The sequence below is a fragment of the Oryzias latipes genome, chromosome 9 (genome assembly GCF_053564925.1).
Source record: "Oryzias latipes strain Hd-rR chromosome 9, Olatipes_Hd-rR_3.1".
NCBI lineage: Eukaryota > Metazoa > Chordata > Actinopteri > Beloniformes > Adrianichthyidae > Oryzias > Oryzias latipes.
In genome coordinates, this window is record NC_136245.1 from 28097615 (window position 1) to 28124631 (window position 27017).

General features: G+C 39.2%; 1 protein-coding gene across 15 annotated transcripts in view; it reads left to right on the forward strand.

The window, feature by feature from the left end:
- Window positions 1-27017, forward strand: part of sema6a (sema domain, transmembrane domain (TM), and cytoplasmic domain, (semaphorin) 6A) — a 108115-nt gene that overhangs the window by 41867 nt on the left and 39231 nt on the right. For 14 of the 15 annotated variants that reach the window (XM_023958294.2, XM_078953188.1, XM_078953191.1 and 11 more), the window contains 6 exons: window positions 2283-2442; window positions 3180-3297; window positions 15588-15648; window positions 17356-17418; window positions 17909-18010; window positions 26566-26656. In XM_023958294.2, the coding sequence (XP_023814062.1) occupies window positions 2343-2442; window positions 3180-3297; window positions 15588-15648; window positions 17356-17418; window positions 17909-18010; window positions 26566-26656 (535 nt within the window). In that variant the 5' untranslated portion in view covers window positions 2283-2342. Of the gene's footprint in view, window positions 1-764; window positions 1075-2282; window positions 2443-3179; window positions 3298-15587; window positions 15649-17355; window positions 17419-17908; window positions 18011-26565; window positions 26657-27017 lie in introns of those variants that run through there. The other variant, XM_078953193.1, reaches the window with a different exon arrangement.

Below are 27017 nucleotides of genomic sequence, written 5' to 3' on the forward strand. Positions count from 1 at the left end.
TGAATCTACTAGTGAATAGTGTTTTCATTCCACTCCTGAATGAGATTCACAGAAGCATGGAGAGAAAAAGAAGGAGGGGGGAAGAGAGAAACATGACAGAGAAAAGAGAAAAGTAACCTCCCCTCCTCCCGAGTCCTTCTTGTTGGTTCTCTCCTCGGATATACAATGGAGGGAAAATACAGCGTGGGATAAACAACTTTTATCATAGTGGAGCAAATAAAATTCACTATTCAATTCCTCAACCCTTAAATATCCCCTGCTCTATACCCGCCTAGCTACATTTCATCCTTACAGCTTCAGCAGAAAAAAGAGAAGCTTCTTGATGCAAATTAAATGCTTTATTTGATTAGATTAGAGATGCAATAATTGTGGAGGATGATTTATGGTGGCTGGAAACTGCAGTGGGAAAAGTTCATTTGCCGTGGTTTGTGTTATGAAAACAGTAAGTTAATGTAGTGCTCAAAAGTCCATTACTACATGGAAGGTGCCATTAGCAAATTAGATGTTTGACCACTATTATAATTAAAAATACAGTTTTTAAAGATTATTGGATACTCCAAGCACAAGCTAAGCTTTTTTTATGTTTAGATTTTAAAATTGTGTGGATTGATCACTTGGTTTGGATTTTTAGTGAGGTTTCCTTAGTTCTTGACATGTGTTAGAAGTTGACCATTCTTACCAGGTTATTGTTGATTATCCACAGCTGTTTTCATTTAGTTAATTACCCCTTGTGTATAAGTGTCTGCTTTTGTCATGTCATCAGCTTTGTCAAATCTTTTCTTTTTTCATGGAATTTTTTGTTTTGGTCTACTGTACATTGGGCGCAACGCCGCCACTCCCTGACAAAAATTTCTTCTATGATTTTATGAAACCCTTTTCTTACCTTCAGTTTGTACCCATCATACTTTGCTGTTTTGTTTTTTATTTTCATTTCAAACTATGACAAACTATCAATTTTAGACTGATATCATCCGTAGATTGTGGATAAAAATAACATAATTACTGAAAAACAGTAAAAACATGTTTGTATCGACAGTGTTCAGTGACCAGTTCATAAAAGGATATTAATTTAATGTGAGAACTTTTTGCTTTATCTCCTTAAAGACGAGTTAAAGATAAATGTGCTCTTATTTTCATTCCTCTATGGTGCAAATTTTCAAGAATGTGTTGAATGGGGGATTTTTTATGATCCTTTCTTATGTAATGTTCACACAGGTCTGTCACCACCCAATACTAGTGCATGTACGCACAGTTTGAAGAGACTTTGTGGGAAATGTACAGGTTTTTTTCTTTCACTGCTCTATTTTGGTAAATGAAAGACTTGGTGTCATAATTCTGTCTGGGCACCAATCGCAAATATTAGTTTATTTTTCACGATTCATTTCCAAAGGTATTGAAAAGGATGCCAGCCATACGTCACTACTAAAGCCGGGCCCCTGATTGGTCAAAGTTGAAGTGGTTTAATCTTCAATAGCCGCTCGTTTTGTACGTATAGCCTGCAAGCTAACTTAAAAACGTTGGAGTTTTTGAACACGGATATCCAAAATGTGCGTGTGCACATGTTTACATAGACTTTTTATTGAAGGCCGGGTGTGAACGTAACTTTAGAATGAAAATGAAGGTTGGGAGACCTTGTTTTGAAGGTAGACGAAATTAATGAATGCAGATCGTCTTGACATTTTGCAGCTTTGTCATGTTTACTGGGGAACAATGAGTCGGTGCAAAGACACCAGAAGATAAGACCTTAAGGTGTCTCCTCAATCACTGTTGGGGTTTTGACTTGTGGTCTTGACTTGTGTTCTGCTTTTGCCAGTGTTTGTCACTCATTTGTATGTGTTTGACAACAAGATTACTATTCTTTTAAGAGAATTCCCTAGACAGCAGTAGGGAACCTACTGTGCAATCTATCCCTATCTCCGATCACCACTGATACTCAACAGCCAGTTAATCTCAGAAAAGCCCTCCTACTTCTCTAAGACCTTGTCACACACTGACATAGAGGGCCAGAGAGAAGCTTTTCAGCCTGACATCGATCTATGACGCATATTACAACCCTAATCCAATTAATTCTGCTCTGGGTCCACTGTGGCTTACTTGAGTCATCGAAAATGCATGTAAATATATCTCTGACAAAGAAACAGGTTGTACAAAATGCATAAACAACTAATACAGGTGGAATTATATAGCATCTCCCTGGTTGTATTTCAGAAATGCAGGAATTCGTGTTGTAAAAAACTAATTGTTAAATCTAATTTTCCAATTTTCTGTCTTTGTGTCCACAGGTTGAGTAAACTTTGTAGCAGAGGACCAGCAGCAGCAGCGGCAGCAGTGTTGGTGCGACCATGAGGTCGGAGGCCTTGTTACTCTACTTTACGCTTCTGCAAATAGCCGGGGCGGGTTTCCCCGAAGACAGCGAGCCTATAAGCATCTCACACGGCAACTGTAAGTATATCATTTTTAAATGTCTCCACTTGTGTGAACACTCCTTTTTTCCTGAGCACTGAGTCTCGTCTTTGTCCTTTACAATAAAAGTTATCTTTGCAGTATTCCTTTCACGTCTTTTATCCTTTTTCCCCTCTATGTCCTCTTATAATTATGCAACCCTCACTTTTCCGAAACTGAACCCGTTCTGAAGGAAAGGAGTGCAAATTGGTGTCCAAGGATAGGTTCTCCACACAGCCTAAAACGAAAGACTTAAGGCAGCATTTGAAAGCTGAGCCCACCTCACATCAAAGGGATAATCCCTTATTTTTCTGTCAAGTTCCTAATGCTGTTGGTGATGGAGTAAGAGCTTTGAAAAGCTCCAAGGATACGGTCATTGTGTTCTTTGGTTTTACCTGCTTCTACCTTTGTCGTGCTCTGGTGTCTGTGGGTGTACTGCTGTACGTTTTGGCCTCCAGAGCAGAGGAACAAGCCAGTCTCAAGTAAACCTGTGCTCCTCTATAGGGTCGTTTATTCAAACCGAGTGCTTTCATCTAAAGCCTCTGACAAAGAGACAATTGCATGGTGCTGTGCAGCATATTTATAGCCAACAATTTATGGTTGCAGTGGGAGCCTAACCCACAATTGTGGAAATGTCTCCTCATCTCACCAGGAAACACAGGTCGAAATTAAACTTAAACCAGAAAGACGCCAATGAAATTTACTGCTGCCTGATGTCAGGATTTTTCTCCTTATAGATACAAAACAGTATCCAGCATTTGTGGGCCATAAACCTGGAAGAAACAACACGCAGAGGCACAAACTGGACATCCAGCTCATCTTGATCATGAACAGGACGTTATACGTTGCTGCCAGGTTAGTGTTGATTTTTTTTAGTCTGACATTTTTTTCTCTTCTCTACATTATTATCTTTAAAAACTCAAATTTTTGATTTAATCATCACATTTTTCAACACTAGCTCTGATCTTACAGCTACTTTTTGAATGTGTCACATTTTTAAAAAAGGTACTAGCTGAAAGCTGTGAAACCAACAGCAGTCCAGCTTGGAGTCTGAACTTCAGAGACCTGATGTGCTCTCCTTTTTCTCCTTTGGTAAAACTAGAGACTAATGAGGGAAACTCCAAGACTTTGTGGTGTGAACTGCTCCTTTCACTACCTTCCAGTTGTTTTCTGTTATGTGCTTGCTGTCTGCCAAGTATCCTTTTACTTTGCAGTGTCCCTGAAGACTTTACTTTTTCATCAGGATTTAAGCAGACATAGAACTCACTCAGAATAAAATTGAAGATTAAACAAAATACCAAAGTTAAGAATTTCCGGTTTGTTATCAGGTCTCGGTTCATCCTCTATGGTCTCTTTTTTTTCAAATTCTATGTTGTCAATAAGCCTACAACTAAACAGAGATGTGTTTCAGTTTATTTTGACAGCACTCTCAATTGATTTTGTTCCCCTCTATTTCCTAGCTTAGATCTATTTTTCTCTGTCTGGCACCTGTCTTTATTGCTTCCTGCCTTTCTGTCATTGTGTTTTCACCTGCGCGTCTTTATTTTTGTGAGACTTGTCCTTTGAGAGTAGATAGCTCAATTGCACCATCAGGAGCCTTGGAGAAAATCCATGGTGATTTTCTTCCTCTATTGTCATAACCATCTCAAAAATGGTTATTTTTCATCCAGCCGCAAAGCAAACGTAGAAAAAAACTGTCATGTTCTGTTTCAAAGCATCAACAGGCCGGTCATTCATTTGCGATTTGAATGTGTGCTGTGCTGACTGGAATGTCTTAAAAAAAAGAAACCTTATGTCTGTGAGGTATGTGGCTAAGTGAGTGGCGGGCTTGATTGGAGGCACAAATACAGGCCTGTCTTTGTTTCATCTGAAGCATGTCAAATTAAAAGCAGTGGAGGGAGGCAACTGCCTTAATTGCAGAACTTTTTAACTTATCTGCGGTCATTAAGAGGAGGTGTGTGAAAGTGAGAGGAAACACATGGGAAGGGGGAAGTGTGTGTGCTGTCAGAGACTTAGCCCTGTCTGTTTACCACCTGCTCTTTTTGGGGCCTGGAGGGTCAAAAAAGGAAATGAGACACACCGGGTTTATTGGAGTGGTGTGTGTGGGATAAGGGTGTGTGGCAGACAGGGAAAGCAGGGGGGTTTAGATTGCAGAACAGTTGTCTCGTTGATCTAAATGCAGCCTCTCAGGCCACATGTGTGGATATACATTTAGGATGCTGGGTCCTGGTGGGTGTAGGAGCCACAGCCTGCAGCCCTGTCTGCATGCATGTGTGAATGTGAGCATGTCCCAGCTGGTCCCCTGCTTGTGTCCTCACTGAGAGCAGACAGGAATTCTGACACATGGCCTTGTTGGTATGTGACCCCCTGCATCAAGAGGAACGGTTGCCTGAGATTAAATCAAGTCGGATGACCACAGTTGATCCAGGGTGGAGCTTGAGAGTCGCTTGCCTGAACGCACAAAAGACAGCCGTGGCGCAAACATCGACTGGCTCTGACAAAATATCGATGAAGACATGCAAAAGTTAAATGACAGTGTTGGGGAAACAGCAGTGACAATTACCACTTTAGAAATCAATGTGACAGTAAGCCAACAGTCGGCAAGACTCAAGCTAGGAGACAACACACAATGTGACGGGGAAAAAACGAGTAACATCAATTGCTGCTTTTATAAAAATTGCCCAGTTAAATGGCTTGTTTATTCTGGGGCCAGCATCACACTGCTCTGCCATCATGCCTCCAGACCACTGCGCCTCAGTTCTTGGTGCGCAGCAGCTTGCAGATGGCCTCTGTGATCACAGTCCAAAGCCCAGCACTGCTTTAGCCTGTGTCTGAATGACTGCTCAGTGTGTTAAATCTACTGGCCTCTGTTTTGGCATCAGCAGAAGAAAGAAAAGACTTTTAAGGGTGTAATGTGTACAAAGATTTAAAATGATGACATTGTCACAGGACAAAGAGTAGATACGGAGGGAGTGAGTCGAGTCTGGCAGCAGAAGAGCTCAGCAACAGATGCAGTGATTGATCATTTATCCTTCGTTTTTCAGCTTTGAATAAAATGTATTTTCCTGGCAGTTTTGTTTCAGTCTTTTTATGCAGACAAGTAATGAAGAAAATGGCTTCGTCTGATGAGGTGATATGACTTTTCCAATATTCATAAAATACCATTAGCCTTTTTAGACTCACATATATTGAATGTTGATTAGGAATTCATCTCATGCTGGGGTTTAGTTCTTTAATATTCTGCATCTTATTCCATGGCTCAGTTTCCATCAAGTGTTTTATCCAGCGGGACACTAAAGCTTGATAGGAGACCAGACTCCAGTCTCTACATGCACAGGCTGTTTTAAAGCCCTGTTGTTTGTTCACATTTAAGAAAACTCACACTGGATTATCGCCCATTATGTTTCTCTCTATGCTTTTTATAGCTGCTCTTCACAAATTCAAATAGATGTCAAACAGATTTCCTGCCAAAAGTCCCACTTTAATAAAAATACTCAGGGAAATAAAATCTAGCTTTTGGCATAATCAGACATTAGGGACTTTATTAGTTTGTTAAATTGTCAAAATTACTGTCATGCTTTGAGATTTCTCTCACTGGTGGTGTTGAAAACAGGATAAAAGAATTTCAGATATCTTTTAACAAGGATTTGATTTCAGTTACGTAGAGGAGTTTAATTGTTTTTGGGGTAAAAATGATCTTTTACTCCACTATTCTCTTTGCTACCTGCTGTTTGAGTGTGTATAAACACAAAGGCTGCAAACAGACTAACAACATTAAAGTCCTACTCCAATCATCTTTTGATCTATTTTCAAAGCATTTCCTGTGGTCTTTAAATTATGAATTTGCCATTTTTAGCTCAAATAAAAAAAATAAACGGTCATTTTCCTGGACATATTTTTCGTAGAAAGGCAGGAGTTCATTAGAAATCTACCTATGACTTAATGTGGAGTAAGCCTTCCCTGACTTCCCAGCATCTCTATGTTTACTCCCTCTCCCACTAGACCCTCACAACCCCAAGCTAAGATTAGTGTAGCAACGAAAATGGCAAGCAATATCGGAGCTATCCAGCCGTACAGTTTTGAGTCAGATGGTAGCTCAGACAAGGAAATGGATGTATTTGACTGCAAGTGGATGCATTGGAATGGAGCAGAGCATTTAGCTTGTGGCCTACCTTATGTAGTTTGTGCAAAGCAATTATAAGCTTTCCTCATTCACTACCTTTTGAATAAAGACATACTCAATCACGTTGACACTCAAACACAATTTTAAAGTTAATTTCTTTATATATGTCCTACAAGAAGATGTGTAAAACACAATTGTCATTGGAGTGGGTCTTTAAAAATTGTTTTCTTCCACTTCTGTTGGCTTGCATGATGCAGAAATATTCACAACCACTACATTTATTATAGCTAACTTGTTAGTACTGGAAATGTCGCCGGTGACCATTAAATAACACACTCTTTGACATATCGTTACTCTTTGAGCGATTACGGTGAGTCAGCTGATTCTGACGCGGAGCGACTTTTCACATCAGCTTTTCCCTGATATGTAACACATAAACAATTTAAAGTTTTGCATAATAACGCAAAACTAATTGTCTCTGCTAATTTACGAAAATTGTTCATATATATGTTTTTTTCTTATTATTATGTTTTGTTGGAATAACCCTACCTTTTTGATAACATTCTAATGCAAACCAATCTTTGTTGAGACCACATGTGGAAAAAGTTAAAATGATAAACATGGGTCCAACTGTGCATAAAAAGGCTGTTTAATATTTATTTTCATTGCAGATACCAGTCATGCATTTCCCATAGAGTAAATATGAGTACAGATGATAACCATAAAAACTTCTTCATATCTAAGGTCTGGGGGTTTATTCTTGTCTTCCGTCATGTGAGCTTCAGCCGTTCGGCAGCAAAGTAACGTTTAAGAAGGGCAATAAACTGTTTAGTGAGGGATGGACTCAGCCCATCCCAGAGGTCCATATTTCACGGGGAGGGGACGCAGTGTGCAGCATGTACAGGGAATTTATTGCAGCTCAGAGGCAGATTTATCATTTTGATTTTTGTGGAAAATATCTGCTTGTGTCTCAGGGTTGTATGTGTGAAGAAAGCTGGTCCTTAAAGAGTGAATATTCACAGTGTTTGCAAAAAAAAATCATTTGATTGAGGCCAGTGTAGCAGTCATTAATAATGAAAGGTGAAGCATTCCCCTCCTTTTTTTTTGTAATGGGAATGCCAAGCTTCTTCAATCTCCTCATTTAACAGTATACAAAACAGCATGAATCAGTAATTCTTGATTAGTGATCATAAACTGTAGTCATTCATTTAAGTGCATAGAATGACTGTTTTGAAGTCATTTGAAGTTTGAAGTGGGGTTGAATGTCTTTTATTAGTTTAAAAAATGTTTTGCAATTAAAAAACGAAAGCAAGAACCAGAACATAAGTTCTGACCAAAAGGTTAAATGTAACCCTAAACATTGCCTTGGATATCATATTTAATCTCTACATTGTCAAAAAGTTAACAAATATGACTCAAAATTACAGAAATTATGAATTTTAGTTTCATTTAGAAGTTTAGTTTAAAAGTCAGTGTATTATTTAAGAGCTGAGTGAGACAACCTGAGCCTGAGCCTGCATTCGTTAATGTGTTACTGTATATGCATGCACGCCAAGGGTCTCTCCACATGAAGGGCATTGTCGCCATTCTTGGGCTGCAGTCTGTCTTTGCCATGGTAACACCAACCACACTTTGTTTACACCCCTCTGTGAGGCTGGGAAGCATGGGAATTAGAGAGAGAATGTGTCTGTGTGTGTGTGATGGAATGACCGAAAGAGAGACCTCAGACAGAATGATCGGTGTGAGAGAGCGGTAACTGAAGGAGCAAAATTTGTGGCTACCATTTGCAGTCACACAGAGACAAACACTGGCTCTCAAAAATCCAGATTACCTTCTCTGAGTTGAGTCCACTAACACAGTTGTGCCGCTGTGGACGCTCTTGCTCCCTGTTGGGTCTCTTTGGTTCTCGTACTGGAGGCCACTAGAGTTTCCATTATTGTAGCACCACCAAATCCTGTTAAAGCCCACTAATGACTGGGATTACACAGTTGCCTCTTCTCTCTCTAGTCGCAGCATCAACGACACACAGCCATGTTCATGCTCTGAAACAAAGCTCATGGCTCCGGAAATAACAATTGCCTAAAGTGAAAATTAGGACAAGTTTTTTTTTTTTTTTTAAACACCTCCAGCTTGTTCAATCTGTCTGTTTGCCGCAGCTCCTTTAATAAAAACATATGAATTCTGTTTGTACAATTTGTGTGATTGTAATATTACAGCAGGAAAGGAGTCAGAGTACACAGTAGCTAACCAGTTTGACGTGTTACTACAGAGGACCGTCTAAATTAGCTAAAAGGAGGTAAAAAGTCAAATGTTGCTTTAAAAAAATGACTTTTTAACTTTTTACAAAACTACAATGTCATTTTACCATGACATACGAAAGTTTGGTCAAAACCCCCCACAAGGGTGATCCGTTAAGCCTGAAAAAGCAACAAATTGCTAAATAAACTGAAAAAAACCCTGAAAAGTGAAGTGTCGTGTTAACAAGAGCAGTCATGTTGTCTGGTGTTTAGGACCCAATTTTACAACAACGTCAACTAAATTCTCTTATTTGGCTAAACATGCACTCAGACATCAAATTATGAGTAGATCTGTGACTGTAAAGACATGTATAATGACTGTAATTATGTTTTTTTTTAAAGCACAGAAACTTTTAATATATGTTTATTCTAATTAAGAGTATTTTAACCTAAATCTTTACCCATTTTCTTTGTAAGACAACTGTTTGTTTTGATGCCTAAACCTAAAAATATGTATTTTAAATAGCTTAAAAAATAGTAATAAACACAGTGCACTATGTTTTAAAAATTTAACACATAAATGATTTAAAAAAAACACTTAACCAATCAACTTTTATATATAGAAGTTTTATTTTAATAAGATCTTATGGAACAACAGGGTAAGATAAACACACTGGCTGAGATTGACGTGATTTCAAAATTATTCAGGAAAATACCTCATGGGATGTTAATGCTTCTAATCAAAAAGTCCTTCTCTGCATAAACCTCCACACTGACATTCTGTCTTCTCTTCTAAAGTACAAAAATGTGCTAAAGTACCATTTGAATCAGTACATTTTCCATGCATACCACTGTCTTCCACCAATTCCGTAACTTAATAAGTTAACGGAGGTACGCCTGGTCATTTCTGAAAATGTTTAATTCCGAAGCACATCTTTTATGCTGCTGCATACCAGACTAATGACAATTTTTGCAATTAATGGTTTTGCTTTTACAGCATGCCATGAATATCTTGAATATAACATTTTCTCCTGTGAGCTAGAAAATCTTTCGGCTGACATAGATGATGAAATAAGACTGCAAATGATTGATTCAAAGTAAAAACTGCATGTTGAGAACGCAGTAATTCCTTGTGGGAAAATTTGGGCAGTACTTTGACACAAAACAAAAAGAATGTCACGTCTTTTATGCAGTTATTTTTCATGCTTGCACAATTGCATGCTCACAACATGCCCCTCACCCTATCCAAGCAACCTCACACAAAAATGTGCACACAAAGACAACTGAGTGGAGAATGTAAAAACCCATAATGAGAATCTTAACCTTCAAAAAGAACAACCTGCCTCGGCTTGGGGGTGGGTGAACCCTGGCTTGTCGCATTTCATGGCACCTCATCACTGAGGGCCTCTCCGTGCCCTCAGCTCATTCAGAACTTCAACAACTCCCTTCAACAGCCCCAAAGGTGGTTGCTGGCTTCTCCAGTCCCCTCCCATCCACTTTGTAAAGAGTATTTGAACCAATGAGAGCCAAAACAATGCACAATGGGCTCTCCTTTACCACCCATGATCCGGTTATGAAGAGACAGGAATATGGGGGAAGAAGGGGGATGAGAGTGGGAGATGGAGAGGAGGGTGGACGTGCAGGCATTTCGTTTGCATAAAAGTGGGATGGTGGCTTAAGGTGTGGGATGCATGTTAATCATATTCTCCTCCTTTCTGCGGCTGAATTGAGAGATAGTTTGACAAAGACCTGGCAGATGGACCAGTCTGGCCTGCAGTCACCCTCGAAGGAATGTGTCGTTGTGAAAACGACATTCTTCCTCACAAAGAGCCTGTGTTTTCATATTCAGAACCTCTATGTCACTCTGCCAGCACAGATTTGACACCACGGCCCATGCCCAGCTGTTTTGCTGTCTTGTCTTAATACTTTCCCTTCTTTCACACTGCCTCCATGTTTGTGGCGAACTGAACATTTGCATACTTTCCACCATACTCACTCATATTTGTCACAGAGTTTTGGGAAATGTAAAGCCTACGCCAAGTGATTCACATTGAAACCCAATGTTCTGCACTTACTCTGTGTCAATGGGCTCTGTCATTTCATTTTCTGCAGAAATTCCTGTGTTTTCAGATTTCCTCTTGGGCACCGGAGCCTCTTGATCTTTATGTTTCTTGCATCAGCAGTGTACCACCGGCTCACAGACATATTTGATTTAATAAAATCTGAAAGGCCTGGAGATATTTAACATCCTGGCTGAACTGAAATTGACCTTGGCGATGTGACACAAATCTAAAATAGCAAGGTGCACTCATTCAGAGGCCTGCTGAAGTACAGATGTCACCCTTTGGTGAAGTACCACTCATGCACACTTGTGTTGCAGTTTAGCTCATCAAATGTATGCAATTCGCATTTCCTTCGAATGGAAATTTCTCTAATACCCATGATAACTTAACAAAAAAGAAGCTAACAAAACCAAAGTGCATATAAATTCAGGTAACTACCATATTTTCACACAATAAGGCGCACTTAAAAGCCTTAATTAAAAAAAAAAAAAAAAGACGGTGTGCCATATTTTAGGGACCGGAGCGCCTTATATGTGGATTAAATCTGGTTGCGTTTACTGACGTCGAAGCAATTTTGAGAGATACCCAGCTCTCTGTCAAAAGTCTATTTTTTTCCAAGCTGCAAACAAGGTGTTTTTGTTGGACTTTTGTTTTTCTTTGTTACCAACAAGATTGGGTGTTAGCACATTATCAGTCTGTTTTTTTCTGTGTTGCAAACAAGGTAGGCTCTTTTGGCTCACCTGACCCGCCTTATACCTTATATATGAGATAAGTTCCAAAATAGACCATTCATTGATAATCATAAGCGGTGTGCCCTATAGGTTGCCCTTTCAGTGTTCTCAGCTTCGCTTATGTTTTGAAATGTTTTTTTTTAGCGCAGAGTTTTACATTCATGTATTCTGGTACCTAAGCGGCTGGATGGCATAGTTGGCTGCGTGTTGGACTTGGGCATGGCAAACCAGGGTTCATTTCCCATGGGCCGCAGTGAGCTTCATCCAGTGTGGGTCCTTGAGCAAGACCCTTTATCTTATTGCCTAACTTTCTAGCCTCAAGGGGGCCCAATTCTGGGTCCTCCCTGTGCCGGTCCCTAGCCTGAAAAAAACAACAGGATTGTGTCAGGAAGGGCTTCGGCCATTAAAACAAATCTCTGCCAAACCACATGTGTGAATCAGTGGAAGCTGATTCACCTTAGCGACCCCTGATTGGATATGCTGAAAGGTGAACAAACATGTATTCTGGTAATTGTCCATAAGGGAGGATAAAACAGTCTTGCAAACTTCTCCTTTGCTTTAACCAAACCTTTAGCTCATTACCAGTCTCATTCCAGCTGTTTAGGACCATCGCTATATCCAACCAAAGTATGAGACACTTGCAGTTCTAACAAACTCAGCTGGAGTCACAGCACCCCTATAGTAAGAAAAGGTGTGAAGCACCATCCATGTCTGAAAGCGTTAAGAATAAATGTGCCAATCGTCCGTTTATATTTTAGAGTTTCTTTTAAAGTTGGTACAAAACAAAAAAAAAAGACTTGACTTCTTGTGAGATTAAAATTCCTTGATTCAAAGTAAGATTTTCACAGAATTAAAATAGTAAGAGGAGATAAAAATCAAACCAAGCCAAAAAATTGCACAGGTCAGTGACATTTGTTCTAATTACACACAGGAAAACCATCAAAACCTCCACTTTTGGAATGTTCCAAGGAATGTTGAATATGCATAAAAACAGGCTGTCACAAGAAATTAAGTCTTCAGACTAACATTTGGCATTTTTTAAACTGTGCAGGGTTCACTCGCAGCACGTTGCTCAGTTTTGGTTGTGCTCAAGAGGAAATCCCTTTTTTCACTTTGAATCCACTGGTCAGCAGAACAAAGCACTGTTCACACCATTAAAACATTTTCACAGCCCAGCAGAAATGTCCCTTTTTTGCAGCTTGGTTAAATGTCTGCTCAGTGTTTTATACAATACATGATTGTTTAATGTGTTTTTGAAGCAAAACTATACAATATTATTTTTCACATAAGTGTACTTTTAAGTTGGAGGCAACATAGTTTACATTTTAGAGGTTCCTATTTTTGTAAAATGTTACTTTTTCTTTTATCTTTTTTTTATGTTGGTCAAGTTAAACTATCTTAAACAGGCAAAGGAAGAGAATGTGCAACAATATGAGTTCAGCTGCAGTGCTAAGAGAGGCTGTGTGGTCACGCTGGGGTAAAACCAGAGGGGTGCTGGGGGGGCAGCCGTTGCTACACATGGATGTGTTTGGGGAGCTGCTGTTGACACAGACACAGCCACCCTATTGTCCTTCTCCATCCCCTGTCAGGATGTTTGAGGGACGCCTCACGGCTCGCCTCCCTCTAATCTCTGCTGGAACCAAAAACCCTGCAGCTGGAGGACCTTGCCCTTCAAGGACGCCGTCAGCCCCACAAAAGAGGAGCAGGGAAAGTTACTGTTGAAAATCATGAAGCAGCCAATTACGGATTTCTCATGAGTGGTTTTAGGATTGCAGGCACTGGAATAACCCAGGGGATTGCACTAACTCCATCAAGTAATCCTTTAATTTAATAGCTTTTGATTTAGTTTCGTCTTTTTTTTTTTTAGTTTCAGTTTAAAAGTGCTTTTAGAACACGTTTTACAGCTTTTCTTTCGCTGGTTTTTAAAAAATTATCCTACATTTCTTGTAATTTAGAACTATTTGATGAAATAATTAAAGAAAATAAATCCAAGATGACAAAAAAATCGTAGAAATAATTTAGGAAATAAAGTCTAAAAGTAGTGGTAGTTGAGAATAGTTGAAAAGTTCTTATTATTTTACTTTTAAAGAAAAGTCTTCATAAAGTCTCCAAGAAAGACACTTACTTTAAAAAATCTCCATGCTAACTTTCAGGATGAAAACAAAAAATATTTACTTGCTTTTAAACATGTAATTTAGAGTTGGAACTGACTAGTCACTCTTAAACTAAAAAAAGAAATTGCCACTTTGTTTTGGACCTCATAAGTTAAAAAGGGTGCCAATCTGCGAAACCTAACAACTTTGCAAAAAAAAGCGTTTTTTACAGCAGCTTTTCTAGAATTTATAGTGTGTTGCTTCGCAGCGTAGTTTAGAGTGGATTTATCCAGACTTCCCATCTGTTTTTGATCAACCACAAAGTTCAGCTTGAAGCTGCATTAGTTGTCTTTCAGAGATGGAAACTCCAGATTAATTTGTCTGATGCTTTAAAAAGGGCAAATGTTCTCTAAAGAAAAATATGGGAGTGTAACCCTTGTGCTATCTTAGACACTTTAACATTGGGAGTTGGGTCATCTAGACCCACTAGACAGTGCGCTGAGCCTTTTTTCTTCAGTGATTTGTGAACCTCACTGGTGTCCATGGATTGCATGAAATCTTTCCACCTTTATCCACCTGGTCTAGAAAAATGTAAGAACAAAAATAATCTGAGTAGTTAAATAACTTTATTTAATATATTTCATGGCAATGTCTGTCTGTCTGTGTGTCTGTCTGTCTAGAACCAACATTTTTTTGTTTTTCTTTTGAAAAGAGAAGAAGCTTACAGCACTAGTGTCAGCTTTTGGTAAATCAGTGTCTGTGAGTGTCTGTCAGAAATATTTCATTTTATTGTAAAGACAAAAATCCAATTCCTAAACAAATTTTACCCACAATTTATTCTGAAATTTCTCTTTATCTGTGAAGAAAGCAGAACTCCTTTATTCATCAAAAGGTGATTTCTTCTGGATGAGCTTTGTGGCAGTTTACAAACAAGTAACAGGGTTTTGTCCTTGAGGACATGGCAGCGGCCCCCCAGGACAGCAATATAAGTGGATTCATTTCAAGGTGCCTCTTTCGCCAAAGACTTTATTAGATTTGGTTAATGAGAGAATGAGGCATGCTGGTAGACTGAGCCCAGGTTAGGGAGCTGGAACGTAATTAATCCTGGGTTCTGACGATGCCACTGTTGCACACACTTTGATTAGAACCACACTCGGCAGCTAATCTACACCAAATTAGAGCACCGTTTGGTCACTTTTGATTCTCACTTCAAACAAGACAAGTCAGCCTTTCTTTCTATGACTTCCGTTCACACCACCTCCACACCCTCTAGTTGTCTGCACAATAACTTTTCATGGTTAGTGGCGACATGCATGTTTAACCAGCCGGTCCATCTGTCTGAGATCTAGTTAACCCTTTTGCGTTTTATGTCTTCCATATGCCCTGCTGGGGCTTTTATGGCTGGTCTGCGTAATACAGGAGACGCCTGTATATTTCCAGGCCAGCACACATAAGTCTTCTTGTCTGAGCTGTAATGAGTGTTAGTATAGATTTCCTGTGGCTCAAACACAAGACTTAATTGACCCGAACAGCTCTGAGTGACTTGGCACCTCTCGCCTCAACCTCCCCCCCTCCCCAACCCCCTATCAGGACCTTTTTGAGGGACAAAGGGGCTTTTGTCGCCAGGCCTGTGCCACAGTGCTCTAAACCTTTGTTGACTGTTTCTGTCTAGCAGAGCAAATACTTCTGACCTCCTTTTGTTTATTGTCATTTTTGAAGTTTAAACAACGTTTATTCAAAGCTCCATTTTCTGATGTAGCCTCCAGGGCAAAATATAGAAGCAGGGGGAAACATGGTTGGATTATTGGTTGATTTTTAATCTTTTTTCATTTTTTTTAGTGCTGCTGTCTGACCTCTTATATTTTCTGTCTCTTTTGCCTTCCTTTCATCTCTTGCAGGGATCACATCTACACTGTGGATACGGACACTGCTCACAGTGACGAGATCTTTTTCAATAAGGTGAGTGGGATGTCAGACTCATTGAGTGACCCCAAATATCTCTGTTTCTGTGTGTTTACATGTTTGCATCCACGTGCCTGTTAGTACGCACGCACCTGCTCGCTGGTGTCAGCCCTCCGTGCTTGCCCCCATTAAGATGATTATCCAATCAATCAGTTATCAAACTGCCTGCTTCATCCACACTCCTCCGTGGGACAGCGAAAGGTCTTATGGATATGAAGCGGAAGCTGAAAGACGGGATGGATGGATAAGAAGAGGAATTTGAGGCAGGGAGGGGGAAATAAAAAAGGATAGCAGAAGTGGGGAGAGGATAATGACCCCTGCTTAGATTCAGATTATGAGAAAGTGTCAAAACCCCACTCTACTTTATTATACCCAGCCTTGTGTGGCATCATTTGTCCTTATTGCAACCAAACCTCCCCCCTCCCCACAACACTTCCCTGCCCACTTCATCCACTTCAATGTCAAAGCCCAGAGAGTGGGTCTTAATGAGAGCGGGCTGTAGATGAAAGGCTGGTGTGAGAGGCACAGATTGATTGATGACTGAGGTCTTTAATCAGTGGTTGAGCTCTAAACATGTTGAACAACAGCAGTGGTTACGCAGCAGTCTGGACCTGTGGCTCCACACTGACCCCCAGACCACACAAGGAGGGGGCCAGATTGGTGCAGGAGCCTAGATGTGTGTGCGAGGCTTAGCAATGATTGATAAGTGTAGGTTGGGGTAGGACCCGTCCCTGGGCAGACTCCTCTCTGGTTCTGCTCCAGAGGTCAGTGTCATGTTTCTCCTCTTTGACTGACATGTTGAAGGAGGTAAGCTGATCCTTAGCTCATGACACACAGGTGCTCCATGAGGACAATCAGGGATGATTGTGTAGTGGATAATGGCTATTGATCAACGCATTGATAAGTTATTGAACTGCATAGAGCTGCTTTTTCCCTCTTTTAAAGGAGTTTCAGGGTTGTTTTTTTTTATTCGGCCTGTTATCAAGCCTCATTCATAACTGCACTTCTTTAGTAAAAGTGTACTCGCAGTCAGTGTTTTGTTGAGAAAATGAACAAACAATTAAGTATTTTAAATAATCCATGTGACTTTAAAAAACTGTGTTCCAAATACAAGCTTTATATCTGCATCTGCATTCAAGTTACTTCTATGTTTGGTTTATTATTCATCACATTTTAAGACATGAAACAAACGTAAAGTTCAAGGCTATCAAAGGTGTTCTGATGAAAAGATCACCTCTAAATACAAAAAAATTCTTTGTCATAAAAAAAAACTAAAATCGGAAGAAATGTTTGTTTATCAGTTATTTCATATGATCCAAATGTTGTTCCTTCAAGTTATACTTCTTTTTAAGCACTACATAGAAACAGAATGGGAATAATAAAGATGTCATCGGCAATGTTCTCATTTTTTTTGAAAACATGAAAGAAACCATCAGCTGTCCTTTGTGCAAAATTAGTGGTAACTTGAGAACTTAAAAAGATATAGTTGACTTAAAAGTAAAATATTTGTCTTTTTAAGCTAGTAAAGCTTAAATAATTAAACCTCTTAAAGGAAAAAGATTAAGTAGATTTTGGAGAATTTTCAGTTTGTATTTTGGGGTAAAAAAATGAAAAGTCCTTTAATGTTTTGTTTAGTGGCTCTCTCTTTTTGGCATCTTTCCTTATTTTAATTGGCATTTTTTTGTGTCCATCTCTTCTTTACAGAAAATGACATGGAAGTCCAGACAGGCAGATGTGGACACCTGCAGAATGAAAGGGAAACACAAGGTAGAGAAAGCAACACACAGACTCAAACACCTCCTATCTGCTCTTACACCCTAACTTCAATAATAGAACAAATGTCACCTCATGCTCCACCAAACACCTCCAAAGTCAGTCTCGCTTTATCAAATGAAAATTAAATTAAGAGCTTGCAATGTTTCTGCTATCTCTAACACAATGTGCACACATTTGGAAAAATGCAATAAAACACCCTTAGAGTTTATGTAAGCTTTGTTCGTGTACTTATTGGAACACATGTTTATATTTACTAAATTGAAAAAGATACATTAACTTATAAATATGCTTCATGATTACTTCTCACACATTCTTAGATTGTTCCTGAACACAAAATGCCCTGATTTATGAATAATGCTCTTGTACCAGCTGTGCTTCAAAACAGGCGAAGAAAACCCTTCTTTTTCTTAAACCTCATGTGTAAAAAATTAAAAGACACAAATGTCACTGCAGACATCTTTTTTTTTTCTTTTAAAAAAAGGATGAGTGTCACAACTTCATCAAAGTCCTCCTGCAGCAAAATGAAGACACCTTGTTTGTGTGCGGAACAAACGCTTTCAACCCCTCCTGTCGGACCTACAAGGTAAGCAGGCACCCAAATTCAAGAGCTCAAACACCTTGATGACAGGCATTTGACATGCACACTGTAGATATATTACCCTTCAAGAATCCTCCCCTCCCTGCCTTTCTTACTCTGCCATGCTCCAAGACACTTGAAGGTATTTTTGGACTCCAGCTGTGTGAGTTTAGAGAAGGCAAACTAAAGCTGCGTGAATGTAGATGGATGAGTCTCAAAAATCAGCAGGACTCCTCCTAAAGCTGTATTCCTGGGTTGACACACTGAGTTTAGAAGCACAGAAGCCCAACAACCTGCATTCTTTCCTACAACTGTGAAATGCAGGCAAGGGCACAGTCCTGAAATCCTATTCAACCATGTCCTAGGAGCTCTTCCTTGGTCATATTCTCCCAGGTGTTCCTTTAATATTTCAGGGTTTCTTCAGAAAAGGGAAACTGTGTGAAGAAACAATGCTTTTTATTGTTATTGGCATAGAAAAGGAGGACAAAGAAGATGATTTGGCGAAGAAAAGGTAGACAAACAGTAAATTATTAGAAGAGAAAATATTTGGTTTAAAATCCACTATGATGAAAATAGTGTTTTTGGTGTTTTTAACATGTACTTGTGCCATTTTTTTGATTTTGGATGACTAAGAAATTTAAGGTCAGAACTGAATTTCTGAGTATTTCTTTATTCGAATTGTTGTAAATCAGCCTTTTTTGTAGAAGTAATATTAGGTTGGGAGTGTGAGGGGCTGTAAGCCAGCAGGACAGCAAGTAAACAGAGAGCTCTCAGCAACGGGTGGTGGGGTTGCTGTGCACCAACAATCTCACCCAAAACTCAGAGTTGAATTTCTAATGAATTATTGCCCGACACAGGTTTTCTGATTTTGGCTAAAAATTGCATCATCACAATTAATAGATCATTGGGAACCCTGGGTCTTTAAAGGAAAAAACAAATGACCAACACAGATGGATGGCATAATAATAATAATACATTAAATATATTCTACACGTTGTTTGGAGGTAATACGTTTGAGTTTCATTTTTTACGACTGTTGTCATTATGAGAATGACAGTCACTTTAGAGCAGGAGTCCTTGAAAAGATGAAAATAGACATGCAGACCAACCAAGTGCATGACCCTGTGAACCTCTGTTTTGGCAGGATAGTTGTAAAATGTTGATAAGGTGTAACTCAGGTGCTAAACAGTTGTAGAGATTTCTCAGCTTTTAACAACAACATTAACGTGGTTATTAGGTTATAAGTGTTAGTTTTTAATTTTTTTTTTACAAAAAAACATACACACCTGTTGATTTCTGACTTTGTTCAAAGTTCGGTAAGAAGCTTCTCTGCAAATATATTATTGTTAAGTTGGAAATGTTTTTTACTATAGTTTTGCGGTTCATGTCTTTTTATATTTCAATCACAGCTCCTCTTTTCAGTTTTGTGGGATCTGATTTGTTTCGGATCCTTGCGGTGCAGCGGATATAAAAACGGTTTAGGACTCCCCCCAAACACACACAAAGACAAGGATGAGAGCGGAGTGAATCTCTGATTAGTTTCCCCTACAAAAATTAGGATGTGCCTAAATGTGCCATGTTAATCTGCGCTTGTGACTTTATTTCCCCAAAATAAGATATAAAAAAAAAAAATAACAACTGTGGGGACCCACTGTCACAATTTGTCTGAGTGAAATGATTAAGTCTACAGCTACTATAAAAACAAATGTCAAAGTTAATTCTGAATTTAACCAACAGTTGATGTAACTTTGTCCTAAATTTGTTTTTCCTCAGGAATAAACCATGAATAGTTTGTCGAGAATAAAATGAACAGGAGAACGCTCAGTCAGAGGAGCAGAAGGACAGAGGGGATTGTGCAGCAGCTCCGTGCTGACAAACGTTATTGTTTGCTTTGTTAGGATGTGATGCGACAGCAACAGCACACATAGATGCTATCTGTGTAGCCTGTGGGGAACACTCTCCTGCTTTGGTCCACTAGATCTGTTTATCAGAGTAGCAAGACATTTCTGCTCCGTTGGTTTTTGTGGTTCAGCATGCTAAGCACACAGAGTGGACATCTTTCAATTCACAGACTCGTCCTGCAGGGCAGGGAAAGTGGAATTTATGCTGCTGCATTTATCAGGGGTGGTTAGTTTTTACAGCGCCTCTGGATACAGATTGGAGATTTGTTTGAGCTTTTACAGCACTGATATTGCTGCTAGACTGCTGGAGTTAAAGGGGCGTGCTGTAAAAAACAGAGATATGCTAAATAAATGTATAGTGAGCAGACTAAACATGACAAAACTGAAACACAAAACCTGTTATTTTGATTAAAAACACACATTTTGCTGTGTGCATACCTGTGTCCTCTAAAACCCTTTGGGTGACAAATGTGACACTGCTGAAATAGGATTTAGTTCCAATGCTAACATCTTTTTTTCCCTAAGTTTCTTACAAAAGCATGCACTTCATGAACCTGTTAAAAAAGTGTCCCCTTTTGTCGAATCATGCACACCCGTAAGAGAGGCATCACACACGCACAAACCTTTCTGCTGGCAGGCCGGCAGACTCTGGGCAGATCCCAGGCCTTTGATGGCCCGCGGTGCTCTTCCAGGCTGCTTGGTCAAACCTGCTGAGTGTGTGTGTGTGTGTGTGTGTTTGTGGCTAAATCCACCTTGGCCACAGTTTGCCTCTCCATCTCCCCAGTGTGACAGCCCTGAAAAGGACCTCTGTTTGGAGCTCAGAGTCATCCCACATTAATCAACAGCAATGCGAGGGCAAGCGAGAGGGAATAGAGGCATAGAGGGGGAGAATGGGTGATGGGAGGGGCGAAGAAGCTGAGAGGGTGCCAGCCAAACCAGCAACATCTCATGTTTTCTTCTCTGACACCTTCTCTGTAATGCTACCTCCTCATTGTCACCCACTTTCGAAGTTTGTCTTCTTTTAGACACCTGTGAAGTTCCTCCGTCTTTTCTATAAATCTGTTTAAAGAAAAATGCTCATAAACACATTGACTGCTTCACATAGTCTCCTCCTTTAGCACCACAAAGCGCCCATCTTCCTTTTTTTCTTACGCACCCTCCCACCTCGGCTCTCCTTTCTTCTTATGCCAACCTCAACCCCCCTCCATGACTCCCGCCGCCATGCCATCTTTCCCTCTGTTGCTTTCTCCCACTGTCACTCCCTTGCTGTGTTGAAATAATAAACACCCAGTCCAGCTGTGTTGATATATGAATGGAGTCAGTTACCAAGCGTGTTGCCAGGTGAAGCAGGGCGATCAGTGGGGAGTCCTGGAAACTCCCAGGTGATGGACCCTCATTTGTTACAGCTTAATTGTCTTTTTTTGTAATGAAGTATAACAGTCACACTCACCTCTCTTCATTTTGATTTGATTTACATTTAGATTTTTTTATTTTAACATCAGTTTGAAAATAAAAACCCATACATTGTGAGAAGGAAAAAAGCTAAATGATCTTTTATGAATGGGCTTCTTATTCTGTCAAAGCTCCTAGTTTTTTTTTTCAGCAGCTGGAAGACTTCATTTTTCCAGCTGTGATGTATAACAGGATGATGGAAGCTTTCATCTTTCAGCACTCAGAAACAAGGAAAGGAGAAATGGGCCGTGGAGATTAATCTCCAAAGGAGATTTGTCTTTTTTGAAGTTTACACAACTTTATGTGTGTGAACTTGAGCGCTTGACCTTTATGGAAGTTGCAGGTGGAAAATATGGATTGTATTTGAGCACATGTGCTGGAACTCAATCCAGATGGAAGTTCCAGGTCAACGATCTGTTACTCAGACAACTTAGACCAAATCATAAATTACTCAAAAATACAAGGGTGTATGGACAAATACCTTTGTTCTTCTGAGGGAAAAAAATACATAATTTATATTTTTATATACATACCCTTTTGCATAAAAGAATAAAAAAAATGTCCTTATTTGTTTCAACCTTTGGTTCAAGGTCTTCAAATTAGTAGATGAAAGAAAATGAAACCAACAATTATTACATTATTTTATAAACGCGTATAATTGTGAAATCCTTATTCTTACTAGCTTATAGTAGCAGGTGGGATATTATCAGTCTTACATGGGAAACATCATGTCTTGTTGATCTGTGTTGCATGAGATAAATGCCACTTTGACCTCGACATGATCACTTGATATCTGACTGGAGCCCAAAGTGTCCGGCACACGCATCAAAAAGTGCTGTCCATGATTTCCTCATTATGGCTTGTGTGTGTTTTTGGCAAAACGTGCCAGTATTACAGTAATGCACAGCCTCACATCTTCCCTAAGAGTTGTGTCAGTTCGAGGGCTTGGAGTGTCGGTGCCATGGCAGCAGACTTGGCAGGTTAGAGTGCTGTCAGATCTTAGACTGAGGAAAAGTCTGATTTTGTGCATGAGGAAGCAAGTAATATTAATGTCTGAGTATGTAGAGCTGCTCATGTCAACAAACTAATGCACATTCAAACATCTGTCACAAAAAAGGCCATACAGGACAGGTTAGATATGCCATCAGGAAAGATTTTTGTTGCAATACTGTAAACTAACTGACTCTTCAATCGTTAAAATTTGGTGTTTCTGCCCAAAAACTGAATTCATTTGATTAGTTGGCAAATTTGAGTTGATTCCAGACTCAACAGAAGTTCATCAAATATTGATGTATTGGCCAAACTTTTATTCTTAAACCAACCTTTTTTGGATTTTGGGAAAGAATAACAGTTTTCATATAAATAGCTATTTAAAGTAAACAATAGTTGAACTTGTTTACCAACAGAAATACATCAAATTCAATTGATTCATCTATTTAACATTTTATTATTGCATTTATTAAAGTAACAATTTATTTGATTAATCAATGTTTTTAAGTCCATCTCTTTGTTAAGAATATTACATGATATGTTTTTGTTTTCCCCATTTCCCTAAATACAATAGCTTTTTAACATTTTATTTGTCATGAAGATTTTTTATACATCTCCACGGCACAAAGGGAACACAGTTTTAAGGATTTTGTTTTAATTTTTAGTCCCACCTAAACATTTTTCATGTTTAGCCAGACAACTATCACAGTTACATCCTCAAACCCGAGAATAAGAGTCAACATATGACGGTTTATTTAAAATCACAATTTTTCCATTTATCAAAATAAAACTTTTGATTTCACTAAGTGAAAAATAAACGTTCAAAAACTAGAAAAACAGGGAAAATGATAAGAATTTAAAAACAGCAAAAACAGATTCTTTTTTTTTTTTTTTTTTACAAATTTGATGTTTAAATAAACAAAAACTAAACAAAAAAAAACAAAAACAGCAAAAACACCATGACTCACCCTCAGGGTCAAAATAAACCAACAAGACATATCAGCTACTTTTGTTCTACTCTTGTGGTTTTAAGCAATAACCACACAGACATGCAGTTTCTTAATGAATGTAGATGTGACCTGCAGTGAACTCTGGCCACAATGGCTGCAGACAGGTTGGGGACATGCAGGCCTCCAGAGAGGAGCAGCACAAAACAGCATCCATATTAAGCAAGGAATCCAAAAAATCACAACACAGCAAACAGCAATGCGTTTTCCCACTAATCCCTCTCATGCTGATCATTTGTGGTGTTACTTTTGAGTGATTTACCGGAACGCACTCTATTTTGAGTTGGACACACATGATAGTGCTAAGCCCACGGAATGCAGTTTGGTAGCAAAGGCAGGGGGCACGGGGGGTTGTCTGGGAAAAAAAATACGTGTAGCACAAGTCTGTACATAACTATTAATTGCCAAATTACATCCAGAAATTAGTTGTCGTATGGCTAAAATTGCCAAAGTTTAAGAGGAGCTGGAATTTTTCAATTACCAATAATGTGAACCAACATTAGGGGATTTTTTGTGTCTGTGTGTGCAATAAAAATGTGTCTGCGGTTTGAACAATAACAATGTAAAAACAAGCATATGGTATAGGAAAACACAAGAAAATATGATAAATACTAGCATCTATAAAGATGATTATGTGGACATTACGAATATTGGCCAAAGATTGTAATAGTAAACATGGGTAGTGATATGTGTAAATGTTACTGTTACTATTATAATTGCTATTATTTAGACTGAAAAGGCTAAAAACTAATGTGATTTTTAAACTATAATCATAATTAAATTATAGTATTATCTTCTGCTCCTGCCTTCTCCTTTTCAAAAATGTGTTCTTACTATTATTATTGTTATTATCTCTGAGTTTATATCATATAGATTGTATTCTAATCATCAACATGTTGAAACAAAAATAGTTAAAAAAATATCCTCAGACAGGCTTGCTTTGCTGACCTGTGTGAAAATCATCAGACGCAGTGGAATCAGCTGTAATATTCCTGATGTCCATATCATTCTTCCACATTCTCTTTTTATTGATCTGTTACGATGCAGAATCATAAAAAAACATGTGAATAATTTGCTGGTGTTTTTCATCCGTTTAGACTGAACCTCAAACCAGGGCTGGAGGGCATTCAGTCATCTTTGATGCAGAGTAGGAGCAAATTATTGAGGCAGTGCAGGTGACAGCGCAGCACTTCTCCAATTGTTTGGACACTGCGAAAAGGATGCACTTCTTTATTTGTTGCAGCTATTAGAGTTGACAGCATAATGGTGCTTGCCTTGTAAACAACAGAAAAAAAATGCACATAGTGGTTTAGACATGAATATTTATTTTTGGCAGATATAAAGATCTGTCAGCATATATACATTTTTAAAAACTAAAAATTGCTTTTGACGGGTCTAATGTCATGGAAGGAAGCAGAAGGGTGTCTCTGCAGGCACGCCAGCCCTACAGGAGGCTGGAGCCATGCGCATATCTGTGGCAGGGCTGGGAGTGCCTTCCCCTGCTCAAACGGCAGGAACAGATTAGTGACAGGCAGCCAAGCCCAGCAGACAGAGGTCACCACCTTGGTGAAATCAAGTGAAGAGATGGCAGGGGCGGAGGCAGCGGCGGTGGTGTGACAGATTTCCGAGCGTATGTTTATGTCATGCTGACGAGGACAGGAGTATTTGTTTTGCGTTCATGACTTGTTAAGCTCAACTGGTTTGCCATGTATACAGAAACTTTCAGAGCTGATCCTAAACCACCTGTGTCGACTGTGATGAACCCAGCGCAATCTATATTTACAATATTTTCCCTATGTGAGGAGTCTGCCTCTATTTATCATTTCATTTAGCTTTCTGGGAGGACAGAAGGAAGAAAGAATCACTGCTGCTGCTGGTTATGTGTTTGTTCTGAAAGGTCACTTGTGATTTTCTCTGCCAAATCATCCTCAACAATTTCTTTGGCAAGCTTCTCCAGCATTGCGCCGGAGTGTGTGACCTTTATAGTGGGCAGATGATGGCCGTTTCCGCTGAGATAGGAGCAGAAAACAAAACGACCTGCTTAGAGACCAGAAAAAGTATGTGTAAGCAGTTAGAAGCCTTGCCGAACTGCACTTCCCTTTGTCGAGAGAACGGAGGAAAAAAAGCAAGACGATATACAGTCAGAAACTGAAGAAAGCATGAACTCCGCAGTCAAACTGTGTTTTGTAATCTTTCTTCAACACAGCCACTGGTCTGTAAGTGTATGGCTGTTTTTTCCTCTTTTGTGGTACACTCATGTGTGAGTGTGCCCCTGGTCTTCAGCCAGGCTAAGCGAGTGTCCTGAGGCATGCTGGGGAAGACAAGTCTGCCCATGGAGGGATGATGGTGACCCTTCACCCACATCAGACTGTTGGCCATGCTCTGCCAACCGCATCACAACCAGTCTGAGCTCGAAACAAGGACAACTTGTCTAAATTCTGGTTTGCACATACTCCACTGAGATTGAATCTAGTGGCTCTAAGACAGTGATTATGCAGAAATGAGACATTAAGAAATACTGAGCGCCTGAACCAAACTGTGCAAATTCGATTTCTTGTGGCATTAAAAGTAATAATTTTGATCTCCTGGGTGTTAACTAAAAATTAGGACCTCTACAGAAATGCACCAAATGAGATAAAAAGTCCTGCAGAACAGAGTTGAAAGTCACGACTACTAAATTTTACTAAGATGATCACTTCTGTATCTTTTACTATTTTAAAAGTGCAATGGAGAGAGTTTCTTTCATTCTGCACTCAGGGCTGTGTGCCTTTTTTTTCTTTGAGCTAAAGCTTTAGAAACCAGGGCAGAGGAAAGCGCTGCATTAAATGGGTTTGAGAAATCAGAGCCTTGTAGAAATGTCTTTAACATCAGTGCAGTTAGGAGATAAAAGATTTCAGGGGAAAGCAAACATATACACCCAAAGTGTAAAAATGTGGAAAATGTTTTATTTATTTATTTATTTATTTTTATCCGTCTCCATGACAGTTTTCCAGATATTCCCAGATATGAGGCTTTGACTTCGGAGGAATGATAAAGCGGCCTCTCAGGGTCATTATGAGGTTAAAGGTGTCCACCTTTTGGGGCTTTTTATTCTTGACCTGTAACCATATTTTACCAATTTAACCCTTTTTTAAACACATTTTAATTCATCCATGAACCCCTAATCTGCTATGTTGATTTCTCTTGACCTCCTTCCCCATTTTCATCCTAGACGGAGACCCTGGATGCAGTGGGAGAAGAGATCAGTGGGATGGCACGCTGTCCTTACGATGCCAAGCACGCCAATGTGGCCCTTTTTGCTGGTACGTTTAAACATTTCTCTTAATTCGAACACGACTACCTTTGTTCTATTCAGATCTTTGTTCCCTTTCCTTTTGGTTTGTTACTAACCCATTTAAAACCTGATGCAATATATGGCTAATGCAGTTCCAGTGCTTAGAGAGCAGCTCAGGTCTAAATGAGATAAAGACAGGACTCTATGAAAAAAAAGTACATTAGGGTTGTTTGATAGTTTCTGCTACAAGCTGATTTCCATGATGCAAAAACATTAATCATAATTTTCTGCTGTGTGCAGAAGTCATTTGACAGTATTTATCAGTATTTGGCATTGTTTTAATCCATGATAAAAGTGTTTAGAAACATGTTTAACCCCTGTGCAATCCT